Genomic DNA, 15,524 nt, shown 5'->3' on the forward strand with positions numbered 1-15,524 from the left:
AAATAAATAAATAAATGTGAAAGAAGTGTGCAAATTCACACAATAACACACTAGGCCTGATTCACGACATTGACTAGGTTGTGCACTGGATCATTTGTGAGATGTCGGTGAGCGTCTCTGACTTAAACCTGCAACCGAACATCTGAGTTTTAAAGCCTAAAACTAGGGGAAATCTGGAGCCGCCTGGAACACGACTGCGAAGCTCACGTGCCAATGGGATGACTAAGGATTCACACAAGGACATCCAGATATGTTCCAGTTTAAGGCTTTGCGGATCAGGTGTAAGGCACCAGGTGTGATTTGGGCTACCGGCGGGGATCAGTCCTATGTGATTTCACCAGCATCATCTTGCTGTCTGCAATTTCTGCCAAAAGTCGCACATCCGTGAGAATGCTCCAGGCTGTAATCCTCAGAATTGGCGGCATGCAGACTCTTCTCATCGTTTTTAGTCTATTGCTCTTGTTTCGGGCCAACCCTCCAATGCGTTCTTGCCTCCCATTGCTCTGGATCTTTACCCCTCTACTGTCTTGCCACGAGGCAGTCTCGTCCTCCCCACCCAGAACGACTGTAATTTATGGATGTAATCAGTTCTCCCGCTGAAGGGCCCTGAAGCCATACTACTTCATGTCCCTTAAATTAGTCCCCCTGACCCATCTGTACTTTGATGAATCCTGGGTAGATTGCTCGGAAGGGACCGCACCCCACCAGGCACCCTGCCAGAAGCAGAGCTTGTACCCGGCTGTTGCATTTCTCACCCATAGGAAGGCCAAGGCCGCATTATTAGCACAGCAATGAATGGAGGCTTAATCATTTGGGGGTATTGACCCTATATGTGAGAACTTCCTGAATTGTTCCATTTCAAATCTTTGTGAATTTAGCCTACAGTTTTCATCTCTATCAAAAATTCACACGGCCCTTCTATTCCTAAAGGCACATATTACACAGGGGTTGCAATGATACAGATAGTAATTAATTCCCAGGTAAACATAACATTGCTTAATTTTGGTAATTGATCAAGCACAAACCGATTGTTTTCACTGTTAGCAATACTGCTGGTGAAAATTCCGGTTGGCTACTGGGAAATGGGTTCTACAAGCTCCAGTTGCTGACATGGCGTTCTGGACATGGGGCCTCATTACACGGACGGCGGTAAGGGTTAACTGTCACCATTAATGGTACTGGTGACCGTTAACCCTTACCGCCTTACTACGAGGTCCCTTTGCGGGTTGGAGACTTTAACGCCTGCTTTTTGCAGGCGTTAAAAACCAACCCGCAAAGGGACCAGGGAGCTAATTACGGTACCGCAATTTGCGGTGCCGTAATTAGCACCTTCCCCATTCCCATGATGCCCTATGGGGCAAAAATGGGAATGGGGAAGGGCAATGGGGGAAGGGGGAATTACCGCCCCAGCAACCTTGGAATAGGGCGGTAATTCCCCTTTCCACCAAGGTGGTGCCGGTATTTTACCGGCATGGACCAAGGCGCTAATAGCACCTTGGTCCACCGCCGTCCGTGTAATGAGGCCCATGGTCTCAAAATCTATGATGACCAAAGTTGATTTCATTTACAATTTGCAACTAGCTCCTAGTGTCCCTGTTTTAATGGTGTCCAATGGTCTCTGTATTGTCTGTTCATACTTTTGTTTATCCAGTAACATTCCATTTGTTTTTTGCCACTAAACATATAGGGCCCAATTCATGGAATCCTTTGCACGGTTCATAGTGATTTGCTCTGCTGAAAAGTGACCTTGCGCTGCGACACAAACTCTGATTCATGGAATTTTGCAAAGTGTATTTTTGCAGTGCAAAGTCCATGCAAAGTCATTTGGTACTGCACAAATGACTATGCGCAGAGTTTGCACTGCAAAAATACACTTTGCACAGTTCTATGAATAAGGGTTTTTGTCAGCAGTGCAAAGTCACTTTGAACCGTACAAATAATTCCATGAATTGGGCCCATAATGTCCAATGTTCAAAAGCCCACACACCACCAATTGATCCATAATAAAGAATGTGTAACTGCTGGCTAACAGGATAGTACACCAACAGCATTAGTCCCTTTTCTATGTCGCGGGTTGCATGTACAGAATGGTTTGTCTTCTGAAGGAATAGACATTGGGCATCTCCCTAATAAGACCACATAGATGTTACCTACTTTTTCTTAATGACATTGGTCTTCTGTTTGTTTCTACGGATGCACGCCCACAACGTATGTCCTGTTCAAACATACAGGCAGCACACCATTTTGCACATGTCTTCCGGATGCATTGTGTGGTTGTGTGGCTTTACAGACAGGCTTGGGCTAGAGTACAAAATAGCAATGGATGTATCTATGACAACAGCAAGTTTGAGAATCATTGTTTTCCGATGCTTCAAAACATTGTCCAACCAAACAACCAGGAGTTGCGGCGTGGTCGTCCGCATCGCGTGGGTGCCCGACAGTGACTTGGAGTTACTTCTTGATGGGGTAGACAAGTTTAGTGTCTAGGCCATTATTACCATTGTACGATCTTGATTACCTATAGATACTCTGACTACATCGTATCAGGATTCTTGCCGGCCAAACCGCGACACGCATCAGGACGTGTTCATATGTATCCTGTGCAACAGAAGGGGCTAACAGAGAACCTGGTCAGCAGTGTCCTGAGCATTTTCGGGTTAGTATCATTGTCTACATAGAAGGCATTGGTGACCTCTGCGTACGTTGTCGGCCACTTCACAGGTGTTCTGATAAGATCATGCGTGTTTGCGGATGAAGTTGCCGTCATGCAAGAAAAGTCATTGTTGATCCGACAGCGCGATTCCGTTGAAACAATTTTACACGATGTCATGTATCCCTAAATTTGTATACGGCTCTAATTTTATGAGCTTGACAATATTGGTTTTATGAAAAAGCTGGAAAGTGTAATATGGAAAGGTGTCTTATATTTCATTCCGAAGAATACACAGATAGAAGTAATCAGATACAAATTTGGCCTACAATCGTTGAGATCTATTATTATCTGGAAAAAAATGTTGCTGTGGAGTAAATGTCTGGTCAACGATTCTAAATCATTATAAACAATAGCTGGCAAAGACCCATCTAATGATTTTTGTATGAAACTGAAAGTGTACATTGATGTGATTTTGGGGAAAGCAGGCATTTCGCCAGAGATGTTATCAACCAATCCTTTAAAAGTGAAACACATACTGAAATGTAATGACTGGCAACAAACTCTTAATGCAGTTGCACAATCCAAAACTGTGAGTCAAGCCTATTTGTGCTGGAAATTTAAACCACTGTTGGAATTCTACTTGGAAAAATACCCTTCAAAAAAATTTAAAAACTCTTTTATGAGATTCCGCTTTAACATCCTTAAAACAAATCATGTCTTGAAAAGATGGAATATGTTAAAAGATGCTTGGGGCTGGTGTAGGTTTTGCAAGAAAGAAGGGGTGGAAGAAACCCTCATGCACCTTATCTTGCTGTGCCCAGCTTTATTTTAAAGAACGTATTTTATACTTCGAGCATTTGGACATCTACACTCTGTTAATACGGAAATGTTGTGGTTTCAGATACGACACAACAGCTCCACGGTCTTGAAAATAAGAATTATTGCCTTTTTAAAGAACTTTTGTTTTTTGGAATGAAATGTTTAGTACGAGATCTTAAAACCTTAGTTATCTGCATATACGATTTTAGATGAATTGTGATGATAATTAACTGTTTTTGATTTTAAAATGCTTTTTATGCTGTATATTGTGTTTTTTTAATCTTGTGATTCTACTTTTGTAAAGGTTTATACAAACCATATACAAATAAATAAATAAATAAATAAATGTGAAAGAAGTGTGCAAATTCACACAATAACACACTAGGCCTGATTCACGACATTGACTAGGTTGTGCACTGGATCATTTGTGAGATGTCGGTGAGCGTCTCTGACTTAAACCTGCAACCGAACATCTGAGTTTTAAAGCCTAAAACTAGGGGAAATCTGGAGCCGCCTGGAACACGACTGCGAAGCTCACGTGCCAATGGGATGCCTAAGGATTCACACAAGGACATCCAGATATGTTCCAGTTTAAGGCTTTGCGGATCAGGTGTAAGGCACCAGGTGTGATTTGGGCTACCGGCGGGGATCAGTCCTATGTGATTTCACCAGCATCATCTTGCTGTCTGCAATTTCTGCCAAAAGTCGCACATCCGTGAGAATGCTCCAGGCTGTAATCCTCAGAATTGGCGGCATGCAGACTCTTCTCATCGTTTTTAGTCTATTGCTCTTGTTTCGGGCCAACCCTCCAATGCGTTCTTGCCTCCCATTGCTCTGGATCTTTACCCCTCTACTGTCTTGCCACGAGGCAGTCTCGTCCTCCCCACCCAGAACGACTGTAATTTATGGATGTAATCAGTTCTCCCGCTGAAGGGCCCTGAAGCCATACTACTTCATGTCCCTTAAATTAGTCCCCCTGACCCATCTGTACTTTGATGAATCCTGGGTAGATTGCTCGGAAGGGACCGCACCCCACCAGGCACCCTGCCAGAAGCAGAGCTTGTACCCGGCTGTTGCATTTCTCACCCATAGGAAGGCCAAGGCCGCATTATTAGCACAGCAATGAATGGAGGCTTAATCATTTGGGGGTATTGACCCTATATGTGAGAACTTCCTGAATTGTTCCATTTCAAATCTTTGTGAATTTAGCCTACAGTTTTCATCTCTATCAAAAATTCACACGGCCCTTCTATTCCTAAAGGCACATATTACACAGGGGTTGCAATGATACAGATAGTAATTAATTCCCAGGTAAACATAACATTGCTTAATTTTGGTAATTGATCAAGCACAAACCGATTGTTTTCACTGTTAGCAATACTGCTGGTGAAAATTCCGGTTGGCTACTGGGAAATGGGTTCTACAAGCTCCAGTTGCTGACATGGCGTTCTGGACATGGGGCCTCATTACACGGACGGCGGTAAGGGTTAACTGTCACCATTAATGGTACTGGTGACCGTTAACCCTTACCGCCTTACTACGAGGTCCCTTTGCGGGTTGGAGACTTTAACGCCTGCTTTTTGCAGGCGTTAAAAACCAACCCGCAAAGGGACCAGGGAGCTAATTACGGTACCGCAATTTGCGGTGCCGTAATTAGCACCTTCCCCATTCCCATGATGCCCTATGGGGCAAAAATGGGAATGGGGAAGGGCAATGGGGGAAGGGGGAATTACCGCCCCAGCAACCTTGGAATAGGGCGGTAATTCCCCTTTCCACCAAGGTGGTGCCGGTATTTTACCGGCATGGACCAAGGCGCTAATAGCACCTTGGTCCACCGCCGTCCGTGTAATGAGGCCCATGGTCTCAAAATCTATGATGACCAAAGTTGATTTCATTTACAATTTGCAACTAGCTCCTAGTGTCCCTGTTTTAATGGTGTCCAATGGTCTCTGTATTGTCTGTTCATACTTTTGTTTATCCAGTAACATTCCATTTGTTTTTTGCCACTAAACATATAGGGCCCAATTCATGGAATCCTTTGCACGGTTCATAGTGATTTGCTCTGCTGAAAAGTGACCTTGCGCTGCGACACAAACTCTGATTCATGGAATTTTGCAAAGTGTATTTTTGCAGTGCAAAGTCCATGCAAAGTCATTTGGTACTGCACAAATGACTATGCGCAGAGTTTGCACTGCAAAAATACACTTTGCACAGTTCTATGAATAAGGGTTTTTGTCAGCAGTGCAAAGTCACTTTGAACCGTACAAATAATTCCATGAATTGGGCCCATAATGTCCAATGTTCAAAAGCCCACACACCACCAATTGATCCATAATAAAGAATGTGTAACTGCTGGCTAACAGGATAGTACACCAACAGCATTAGTCCCTTTTCTATGTCGCGGGTTGCATGTACAGAATGGTTTGTCTTCTGAAGGAATAGACATTGGGCATCTCCCTAATAAGACCACATAGATGTTACCTACTTTTTCTTAATGACATTGGTCTTCTGTTTGTTTCTACGGATGCACGCCCACAACGTATGTCCTGTTCAAACATACAGGCAGCACACCATTTTGCACATGTCTTCCGGATGCATTGTGTGGTTGTGTGGCTTTACAGACAGGCTTGGGCTAGAGTACAAAATAGCAATGGATGTATCTATGACAACAGCAAGTTTGAGAATCATTGTTTTCCGATGCTTCAAAACATTGTCCAACCAAACAACCAGGAGTTGCGGCGTGGTCGTCCGCATCGCGTGGGTGCCCGACAGTGACTTGGAGTTACTTCTTGATGGGGTAGACAAGTTTAGTGTCTAGGCCATTATTACCATTGTACGATCTTGATTACCTATAGATACTCTGACTACATCGTATCAGGATTCTTGCCGGCCAAACCGCGACACGCATCAGGACGTGTTCATATGTATCCTGTGCAACAGAAGGGGCTAACAGAGAACCTGGTCAGCAGTGTCCTGAGCATTTTCGGGTTAGTATCATTGTCTACATAGAAGGCATTGGTGACCTCTGCGTACGTTGTCGGCCACTTCACAGGTGTTCTGATAAGATCATGCGTGTTTGCGGATGAAGTTGCCGTCATGCAAGAAAAGTCATTGTTGATCCGACAGGTGAATGAAGTGCCAGGTGCACACAGTGCACCCTGTTTTCAAAATAAGATCATGAGGGACACAAAACCATACTCATGTTCTGGTTGCGGGAACACAGTACCCTCTAATTAGAAAACAATACAAAATGTACAACTGTGTATTTTCCATGCAATTTCTCAGCATGAAGTGATTTAACTGCCTCATTGACAGTGGGTAATCAACAAAAGCACTTACCGGTACAGTTGCTCAGATCAGGGGGGCCCCAGACCGGAGTGTAATTACGTGGATCCAGGAAGCTGCCAGAGGAGATAGAAATACATGTATCAAGTACAATGACCTTCAAGCAACATCCAAAACAGCACACTATTAAATGTTGAAACTTTCGGCACTTTCAGAATGCTAAGTGCCAAAGCCGTGTCTACCACAACTGCCATGCTCCCTGACCATTGACTATGCTGGGTAGGGTAGATGGGAATTGTAGTGTAAAACATCTGGAGAGCCAAAGATTTCTTCCCATTCCTTTCATTCATCAGTCTCCCTGAAAATGTTGAAAACATCTAGGAAGTTCAGCGTTATCACACACAAAGCACACTGCAGTCCTGATTTGGTTAATGGGGCCCACAGAAGTCAAATAAAGGGAGCATGTACCTCATTTTGAGAATGATTCTGCTGACTCGGCTATTCCTAAAAATACGAGGCTCTAACCAATAGCAAAGCATAATTGTATTGCCTGCCTTCTCTCAGTGATGCCCGCTCCCTTCACTGGATTGCTACCTTACATGTGCCCTGGCGCCAAAGTTTATATACCCCCGAAATGTTGCCTTCTAACATTAACATTGACCATTTCTAACTGTTACAAAGGAGGTGTGCACGAATACACATAAACAACAGGTGCACACCGCACACTCGCGTGGCTGTTGATAACATGTACTATCATTACCCACACCAATGGCACTTGTTTTACCCTTAAGGTATACAATGATGAGTCAGCTTTTCTGGGATCCGAACATGTGAACAACAAGTTAATTGCGCCCTTAAGCCTCCGGGTTCTATGGAACGCATAATAACTAACTAACTAACTAACTGGAGTCTTTGCCGTAGCATTAGACCCTGTGAGCCATCTTAATAAGTAGTCCACATAACTGATATGTACGAGCGGTAGCGGTCGCACTTTCTGTGCCTGTAGCTAAATGTTCATTGTAGGAGGTACTGTTAATATGTGTCATTGTGTGAAGCCAGCGCACTGAAGAGTGTTAGGAAATGTGAGATCTTTGCTCCAAATGGGCACAATTGCATAATAGCAAAGTATATGATGGTTTAGTGTCTCTAGCGTAGCACGTCGTCGCAATGACTTACCAATTCCTGGATGCAAGTTGGGTCAGGCTGCCGGCGCACAGTATGCTTCGGTTTACATTAGGGCTGGTTGCCGGCCAAGCAAAGAATTCGGGATTCACATCAGCTTCACATTGCTCTGGGAGAGACATAGAAAACTACTTGATTAAGTGCCACGAGCGACCGCAGTTTAATTGTCTACACTTCGGACTGAACCTACTTTTACTCTGAATGTTTGAGTAATGATTTAAGGAGGCATTGGGATATTACTGCTGTAGACAGACGCCGAGAGCTCAAAACACTTACATTTGGTCAGATGGGTCCTCGCTTAACCCCTAAGATCTAGCGTATGAATTTTATATTCTATCCTCGTGAGCCCTTTATCGCCTCCTCAAGCATAACTAACAAAAGAGTAACTTTTGTTTAAAAAATGTATTACCAAATTCATTAAATACTCTGTAGTAACACTTGATATAGCACCTCAAGTGATTACAATTAATTCGACTCTTAGATTGGGATACATGTTTATACATATATATTTTTTTTTAATGTGGAATTTTGAAAAATGCGTCCTGTGCATTCAATCCCAGATAGGGGCCATGACTAAACATATAGCGCAGATATAAGGAATCTGGGTAGGACCATGAAATCTCACGAAAACTGAATGTTGTTTACAGACTTACCAAAGGTCAGGAAATTAGATAACGACGTGCTCATACGTAGCTACACATGCTTTTATATTTTACAAGACACATAGGCCCTCATTATGAAGTTGCCGGTAGGAGAACCGGTGGCCTACCAGCAACCTTGCCTTACCGTTTCTGCCGCCTTACATCCCGGTACCACTGGGACATCACAGGTCTCCATGGGAATGGGACTCCCATAGGACTTCCAAACAGGACTCCCATAGGACTCCATGGGAATGGGAACCCTGAAGCACTGGCACTGTTTGTAACGGTGTCGGTGCTTCTGTGAAACATTTGCCGGCAGGGGCCTGAACTACCAGCAGGTCAGGCCTACCGGCAGATTCTAAGTGAGCCGATCCGGAAAGGGTGCTGGTAACATTGCCACTGGCACCTTTATTTCCGGACTGGCTCACTTATAATGAGACCCATCGTGTCTTAAATGGTTTTTTCTAGTAGCTGCTATGCTCCAAGCAATCAAACACAAAGCCTAAGAAAACTGCATTTTTCAGAATACATAACGGACAATCGCCAAAACCTTTAGATCTAAATAAAATGTTATTGTTATGTACAGAAAGAGAGGGCTGCTAGATTTTCATATCACCAAACACCTCCAATAATATCTTCTCACATGAATAGACTTATTTTAAGATTCTGATACCATTTTCGTTTACCTCAAACACAGAGTTTAATTTATTTTTATTTTCATCTAATTTCTCAGTTGCTGGAAATTTGGAATCTTTTATACTTTTTCAGAACTTGGATAAGATCACACTCTAACCAAACACAACCACACCTCTTAAATCCGAGCAACCGGCACGCACTCCACCACACCGCACCAACAACCACACCACACAGACCCCCAAACAACAGCACACAACAGACTCAGAACCGAACAAAACACTGATATGCTCGGCGAACGGTGTTAACCGAACTGAAGCTGCCAACAGTACTTCACAGCTCCCTTGCTCTTCTCCAAACTTTGTCTTACTAACACACCTAACCTACCCCCCTTTGTTTCAGATCCGCCACAGCGTCAGGGGACCATTCCGGTGGTGATAGTACGCAGTACAAATATCCTTTAATATTAACATTAAAATCAGAAAAAATGCAATGCACTTCAACTGCATGCCATCTTTGCTTGAGTACGTGTTTGACTTTCACTTTGGAATATTTGTAAAATTCGTACACGTTTTGTAGCACTATTTAAAAAGGGCTTGAAATAAGTCCATGTGTGCGCGCGGTATCTAACCAATGTATATATTACAATGATACTTTTTTCCATTATGGATCGGTCTGCATGATCTTTTTCGACAAGGTATCGAAACATCACAATTTTCAGCATATTCGTTGTGTGATGAACCCCGAAACTTTTGGGAAACGTGGTGTTACGGTTGCATTAAATTCATGACCGTTGCCAGATAATGGAGTTCCTGGTAACAGTGTGGTGCAAAGGTCAGATCTCTTCCGAACTGCAGATATTCCCAGGAAACAGATTGCTTGTAGACAATCGTCGAAGTGGGCGGAAGCTGTGCTCCTCTACTTTTTTAAGTTACGTTTTTCCTGTTCCTATGTTTTATTTTAAAAAGAAACTGTTCCAGAATGGTTTCGTTTTTAAATAAAAGTGTAGGAAGAAGTCGAAAGACGACCTTCAGTGCTGAACGCTCCCTTAAACGGCAGACGCATTTGTGTAGGGGTTTGCATTGTGCGTGGGAGGTGCAGGCGAGACGATGGGGTTTGTGGGGAGCGGGGACAGGCCATCAGGGAACATAGTTCCACTACTTCTTTTTGTACACTCCGACCACTGCTTGGAGAGCTAATTGCTTGCAGCTGGTATGGTAGATTGTCTGAGAGAGAAATCAAATTAACTCTTTCCTGTTGACAAAAACGAAAGTCCTTTTTGAAAAACCTCACACTGTAGAATCTGTCTTGTTCTGGGTTTCCATTGGTTCTGGCCCGCTGCCAGCTAGGTTGGTGGGTCTTTTACCGGGCACCACTGCCTTTTACATGGTCTCCAATGAATACTCCCTTTCTAAAGTTCCCACCTTGATGCTACCTTGGCAAGCAACCACTAAAACATGAACGGGAGCATCACACTCTTACTTTAAACAAAGCAGCCTCTGCCCCAGCCCTACAACTCTTTACAAAATGTTACATCCCTTTATGACATCTCCCTATCACAATAAGAGAGAGTTGAATGGTACTCATTGGAAGAGCTCAAAACAGAAGTTTGACATGTGAGTAACTCCTCTCCAGAGATACAGTGGTGAAGGCCTGACCTAACATTTCACAATCCCCCAATTCCAATGTTCTTACAGTACTTCCTTCAAAGGGATAAAAAGCGGATTTTCCAAGAGCCAAACCTGAACCTAGATCTGCATGTTAGGCACAGGTGTCCACAGGGGGGTGGGGGAGTTATTAATCCTCGCAGGGTTCCATGTGATATTATCGCTTTTAAAAAAACGAACACAAAAAAGACTGTTTTGTTTCCGTCTGTTTTTGTGTTGGGTTTTAAATGCAGCAATATAACATCCTACCCCGTCCCCTTCACTCCCTCAAGATTACCCCTTTCCCACCCCACCCTCTCACGCTGTTTTTTTAATGTTAAACGGGGGGGTTTCACCCCCAAGCTCCCCCCTTCACCACCCACCCACCCTCTTCCCAGCACAACACACCAAATCCACACACATATTCTCACAAAAACACTCAGAGAGACACACACAGACACACCTGACAGCCTGTCAGTCCCTGCGCACACGCAGTCCCTGCGCACACTCGCGTGCGGCAGGGGCTGACCCATCGATTTAGACTGATCGCTCTGCGCGGTCACAGAGCGGTCATTCTAAATTGATCTTTTTCCATTTCGGTCCAGTGAAACCTATGTTTTCACTTAGGACCCCCACTGAGACATCTTGCTTTGCAGTTGAATACACTGTCTACATGGGATAATATTAAAACTTGCGTAGTACTCTTTCCCTCCGGCCAACCTCCCTGCCCACTTCGCCAATGATTCCAAGGTCTTTCCTTTCTTCCTGCAGCTTTCCTCCCTTCGAGGTTATCTTTTAATGTTTTCTCACTAGGAATCTCGCTCCTGGAATGGAATGCCCTTCACACCCCATATCCCTCATACACCCCTGGATCGACCTGCAACTTATCCCTGTGGCTTCATGACGAAAAGAACCCTGGGAAGACCTATGAACTGCACCGAAACCCTGTAGGTGTTTCGAGGAGTACAAAGGCAGATGTTTGAAACATTGAAACATTCTCAATCTTTATTCACTGCTTTTTATTCCTGCTTATGTCGTCCTCTATAATGCAAATGTGTTTTCCGCCCCTGTAACTAAGAACTGTTTTCTGTAACAAGCGCCACAATGCCCCCGGGCTGTTGCACGCTCTACAAATGTGAATAAATAAATAAATAAATATCTCGGGAGATGACAGGGTTGGGGATTTCCTGCAGCATTCTGAAAAGACATGGTTATTTAGCTGTGTTATTGTGGGGAAGTAAATAAGGCTAAGGCTGTGGACGTCTCCCTTCCATCGCAAGATTGAGGACTGGACAAATAGTGTCCCCAGCTGTTCCATAAAAGCAAGAGTCACCTTCAAGCAGAAGAGAAGTGGGAAAGAGGAATGCTATTGGCACGTCCGTAGTTTAGATTCCTCCAGCGGAATGGCTGACCAGTTTTACTGCTGTACATTCTAGATTTCCCTAAGTGTCAATCCTGTATTTAGGAATCTTTTGTTGAAATAAGCTTCGTAGTCACGAGTATGCTCGTCCTTTTTGCATAGACTTGCATAATAGCCTGGCAGTTAAGGGGTTAATATGTCTAACGATATTGCCTGTGGCCGGTGGCCTATAACATGCCACCACCCCTCCATTTCTTTTTTCTCTTTCTCCCTCTTGCCTTTTTTATGATTTAAATGTTTTATCACACTTTTAAAAAAATGGAATTGTCTCTGCATTAAGATGACACATGTAGTGTTTTTTCCGTACAAAAAATGTCTGAAGACACAAAAACTTGTGTGAAAAGGGGAAGGCGTCTGACAAAAACCAGTGGTAGACATCAGGATGAATGTACCACAGTGAATGTCCCTTCCAGGCTCCCGTATGTTTAGTACTTCTAGTGAAAGTTTCTTGATTAAGATTGTTGAAGATATTGCACAGTGCACTGTACCTCCAAGTGCCTCTTGGTACTAATGACAATTGAACTTACTTCACACCTTTAACCCTTACAATGCTGGTTTGACCTTGGCCACAGAGTCTTTGCATCCAATCTCCACCTGGATGGAATTGCAGAATTTAGATGCATTGGTATGGTTTAAAATCCAGTATTGAAATACAAAGTTGGAAAACTGAAGGGGGAAATGTATCTGAGGCCAGATGGGGTCATGCCAGCCATGGGTGCTCAGAAACCTGACTCGATGGCCTCAAGCAAAACAGGGGACCAAGCATGGAAGGGACGCAAGGCTGTCCAAAATGAGCAGGGATCAAGAAATTAAGGACATTCCAGATTTAAAGAAGACTTGATCTTATGTGATTTAAATGCCAGTGTGCCACGTGGTTCTACTTTAGAAAATGTCTGGTAATGTTGGCCCTCAATGCTAGATACACACATAAGATGTTGGAGTGGGGAAAGTAATACATCGTTGCTGTAGGTGTTCATATACCCTCAAATCAGACAAGAACAGATTTGAGGAGGATCACCCAGCAAGGTTTAGAGATCTTAGTTTGAAAAAACAATGATTGGTTATACATCAGCATCAGTGAAACTATTGACTGCCTGTAACTCTTTCAAAGGTATTCCAAATGGGGAGCGTGATTGTGCAAAACTAAAGAGGGAATTTTGTATAAACAGCCCCATAAAAATCTAATCCCCCAGATTAGTGCACCACTGACACATTAACCTTCTAAAAGAATCAGCTGGAATAACTTGCAGATATGCAGAGTGGTCTAAGCTATAATGAAGTAGGCTTTAAAAAATGTGCAGAACCGAAATAAATTCAATATTGAAGGAATTTGGGATTTCGTGAATCAATTGAAGATCACAATTTTAAAATTACAAACAATAACCGTAATTTGAATGACTCCTCAGTTATTCAAAGCCTACCGAATGAGGGGTATTCAAAGAGGGATGCCTGGAGATGGACGTAGTAAGCAAATGCCATCTATTGGCTAAAGCAGACAAAGATGACCATGTACAGAGTGGAGATGGAAGCTATGTAATACAAATGTGATCAAATGGAAAAATTACTTATCAAATAGTAAATTGGGATTAATCAATAAAAAAGAATAAAAGGGGTGATTTATTTGCACTTGTATTTCTTGCAATAGCAAGGAGAACTTTGACAACTAACACTGTATACGTATGGATGACTGAGCAGTCTTATGGCTGGGTGCCTTACATCATTAGTGCAGTATAAGCAAGGACAAATAAATGAGCAAAGTCATGCAGTGCAGGACAGGCACAGCAAGGGGGTGGGGGGAACTAACAGGAGATGATTAAATGTCCTTAGAGCAGGATTGGCAGTATGCAATGTTTGTGTATAGGACAGAGTTACTATATACAGAACATTAATGTATGTAGCAGAGACAGGAGTAGGATGGGGCGGGGGGTCAGGGTAGGGAAATGGCAACTGAAAACCTATGTGCTACCTCAAGAGGGGGGCCCTGCCTTTTCAGAGCAGTTCTTCAAGCCTGATTATGTCAGTATCAACTTGATGTCAGAGGTCGTAGACTGTTCTAGGGGTGGGTGTCAAGGAGGGTGAATGGACAAACGTGAGGGGTGGCCCATTGAGGATGGGTAACAGGGCAATTAAGGAGGTGTAGAGATCTCAGAGTGCCAAGGGGTGAGTAACGAGAGAGCTACCCAAGTAGAGGTATAAACTATGAATGGATTTGATGTCTACAAGGAGCAATTTGAAGAGAGAGCAGATAGTCATGGACAACCATCCCATGAGAAGGGATTGCACAGAGGTGGATGAGAATCGCGGGGGCTGGGGACAGTTGAAGAGTGTGCAGGAAGAAAATTAAGATAGCTTGTTGGGTAAAAGAGTAAGGGTGTCCCACGTGGAGGGCAAAGCAGTAAGCCACCCTACTCAGGAGAAGGGTGGAGATGAGCTAGGAGCAGAGTCAAAGGTGAGAATGGAGCCGATGTTTACATATGTTGACGAAGGTAAAGCTGTCAGCAGCTATGTTTTGGCAATTTACAGCTATTGGCCTTGGTCATCATAGAGCTCAATGTAGCTGACGTGTATCGGAAACACAATGGGGTGCATCTATAGATAATTTATTACGATCGCGGGAGAAGGTCAAATACAGGAAGGGATATGAGAACAGTGATTATATGAAAGGGCGATACCCAGGTTCCCCCCTGAAGAGCCGGCAAGAACATCAGTGAAGCGGGCAGGAGGTTTCTGTACCCACCTAACATGCATGTTTTGCAGCCCTTCAATAGCACTGAACATGCCTCACCCTAAGCCCGTGCAGCACCGTGCAATGAGAGTGCACTACCTGATGGTTGACTGGATAGCCGCAGTGCTTTGATGGATCGCACGCAAAGTCTGCTGATTCCAGGAGTGATGCCCCACCATACGAGGCCAGCGATTCGACAGCATTCTCCATCGGTTGGCAACTGTGTGTTATTTCTGTGGGCAGATCGTTGGCTGTGGAGAGACAGTGGAGACCTCACAGCTAGGGAGTATCTAACAACCCTTGTTTGCTCAGTCTCCACTAAATCTACCTGGGGGTAGAATTTGTAGAAAAAATAATTTGGCCTTATCTCCTTTTTATGGCCTTCTTTGTGTTTGAGAGAAATACAGACAAGCAAAACTTTTCAACAGATCCTTTTGGAATGGAATCTGCTCCTCACTCCTCGGAAGGCTTATTTTTTATAATAGAAAATAATAATGGCATATCAGTAGTCTTTACGAGA

General features: G+C 43.6%; 1 protein-coding gene across 4 annotated transcripts in view; it reads right to left on the minus strand.

Moving 5' to 3' along the window:
• ADGRG6 (adhesion G protein-coupled receptor G6) overlaps window positions 1-15,524 on the minus strand; it is a 606,009-nt gene that overhangs the window by 115,300 nt on the left and 475,185 nt on the right. For all 4 annotated transcript variants that reach the window (XM_069606809.1, XM_069606811.1, XM_069606808.1 and 1 more), the window contains 2 exons: window positions 7,934-8,048; window positions 6,812-6,873 (listed from right to left, as the gene is read on the minus strand). In XM_069606809.1, coding sequence (XP_069462910.1) covers window positions 6,812-6,873; window positions 7,934-8,048 — 177 coding nt within the window. The remainder of the gene's footprint in view (window positions 1-6,811; window positions 6,874-7,933; window positions 8,049-15,524) is intronic.

This window comes from Ambystoma mexicanum, chromosome 4p, assembly GCF_040938575.1.
Source record: "Ambystoma mexicanum isolate Mex_15411 chromosome 4p, UKY_AmexF1_1, whole genome shotgun sequence".
Classification (NCBI taxonomy): Eukaryota; Metazoa; Chordata; class Amphibia; order Caudata; family Ambystomatidae; genus Ambystoma; species Ambystoma mexicanum.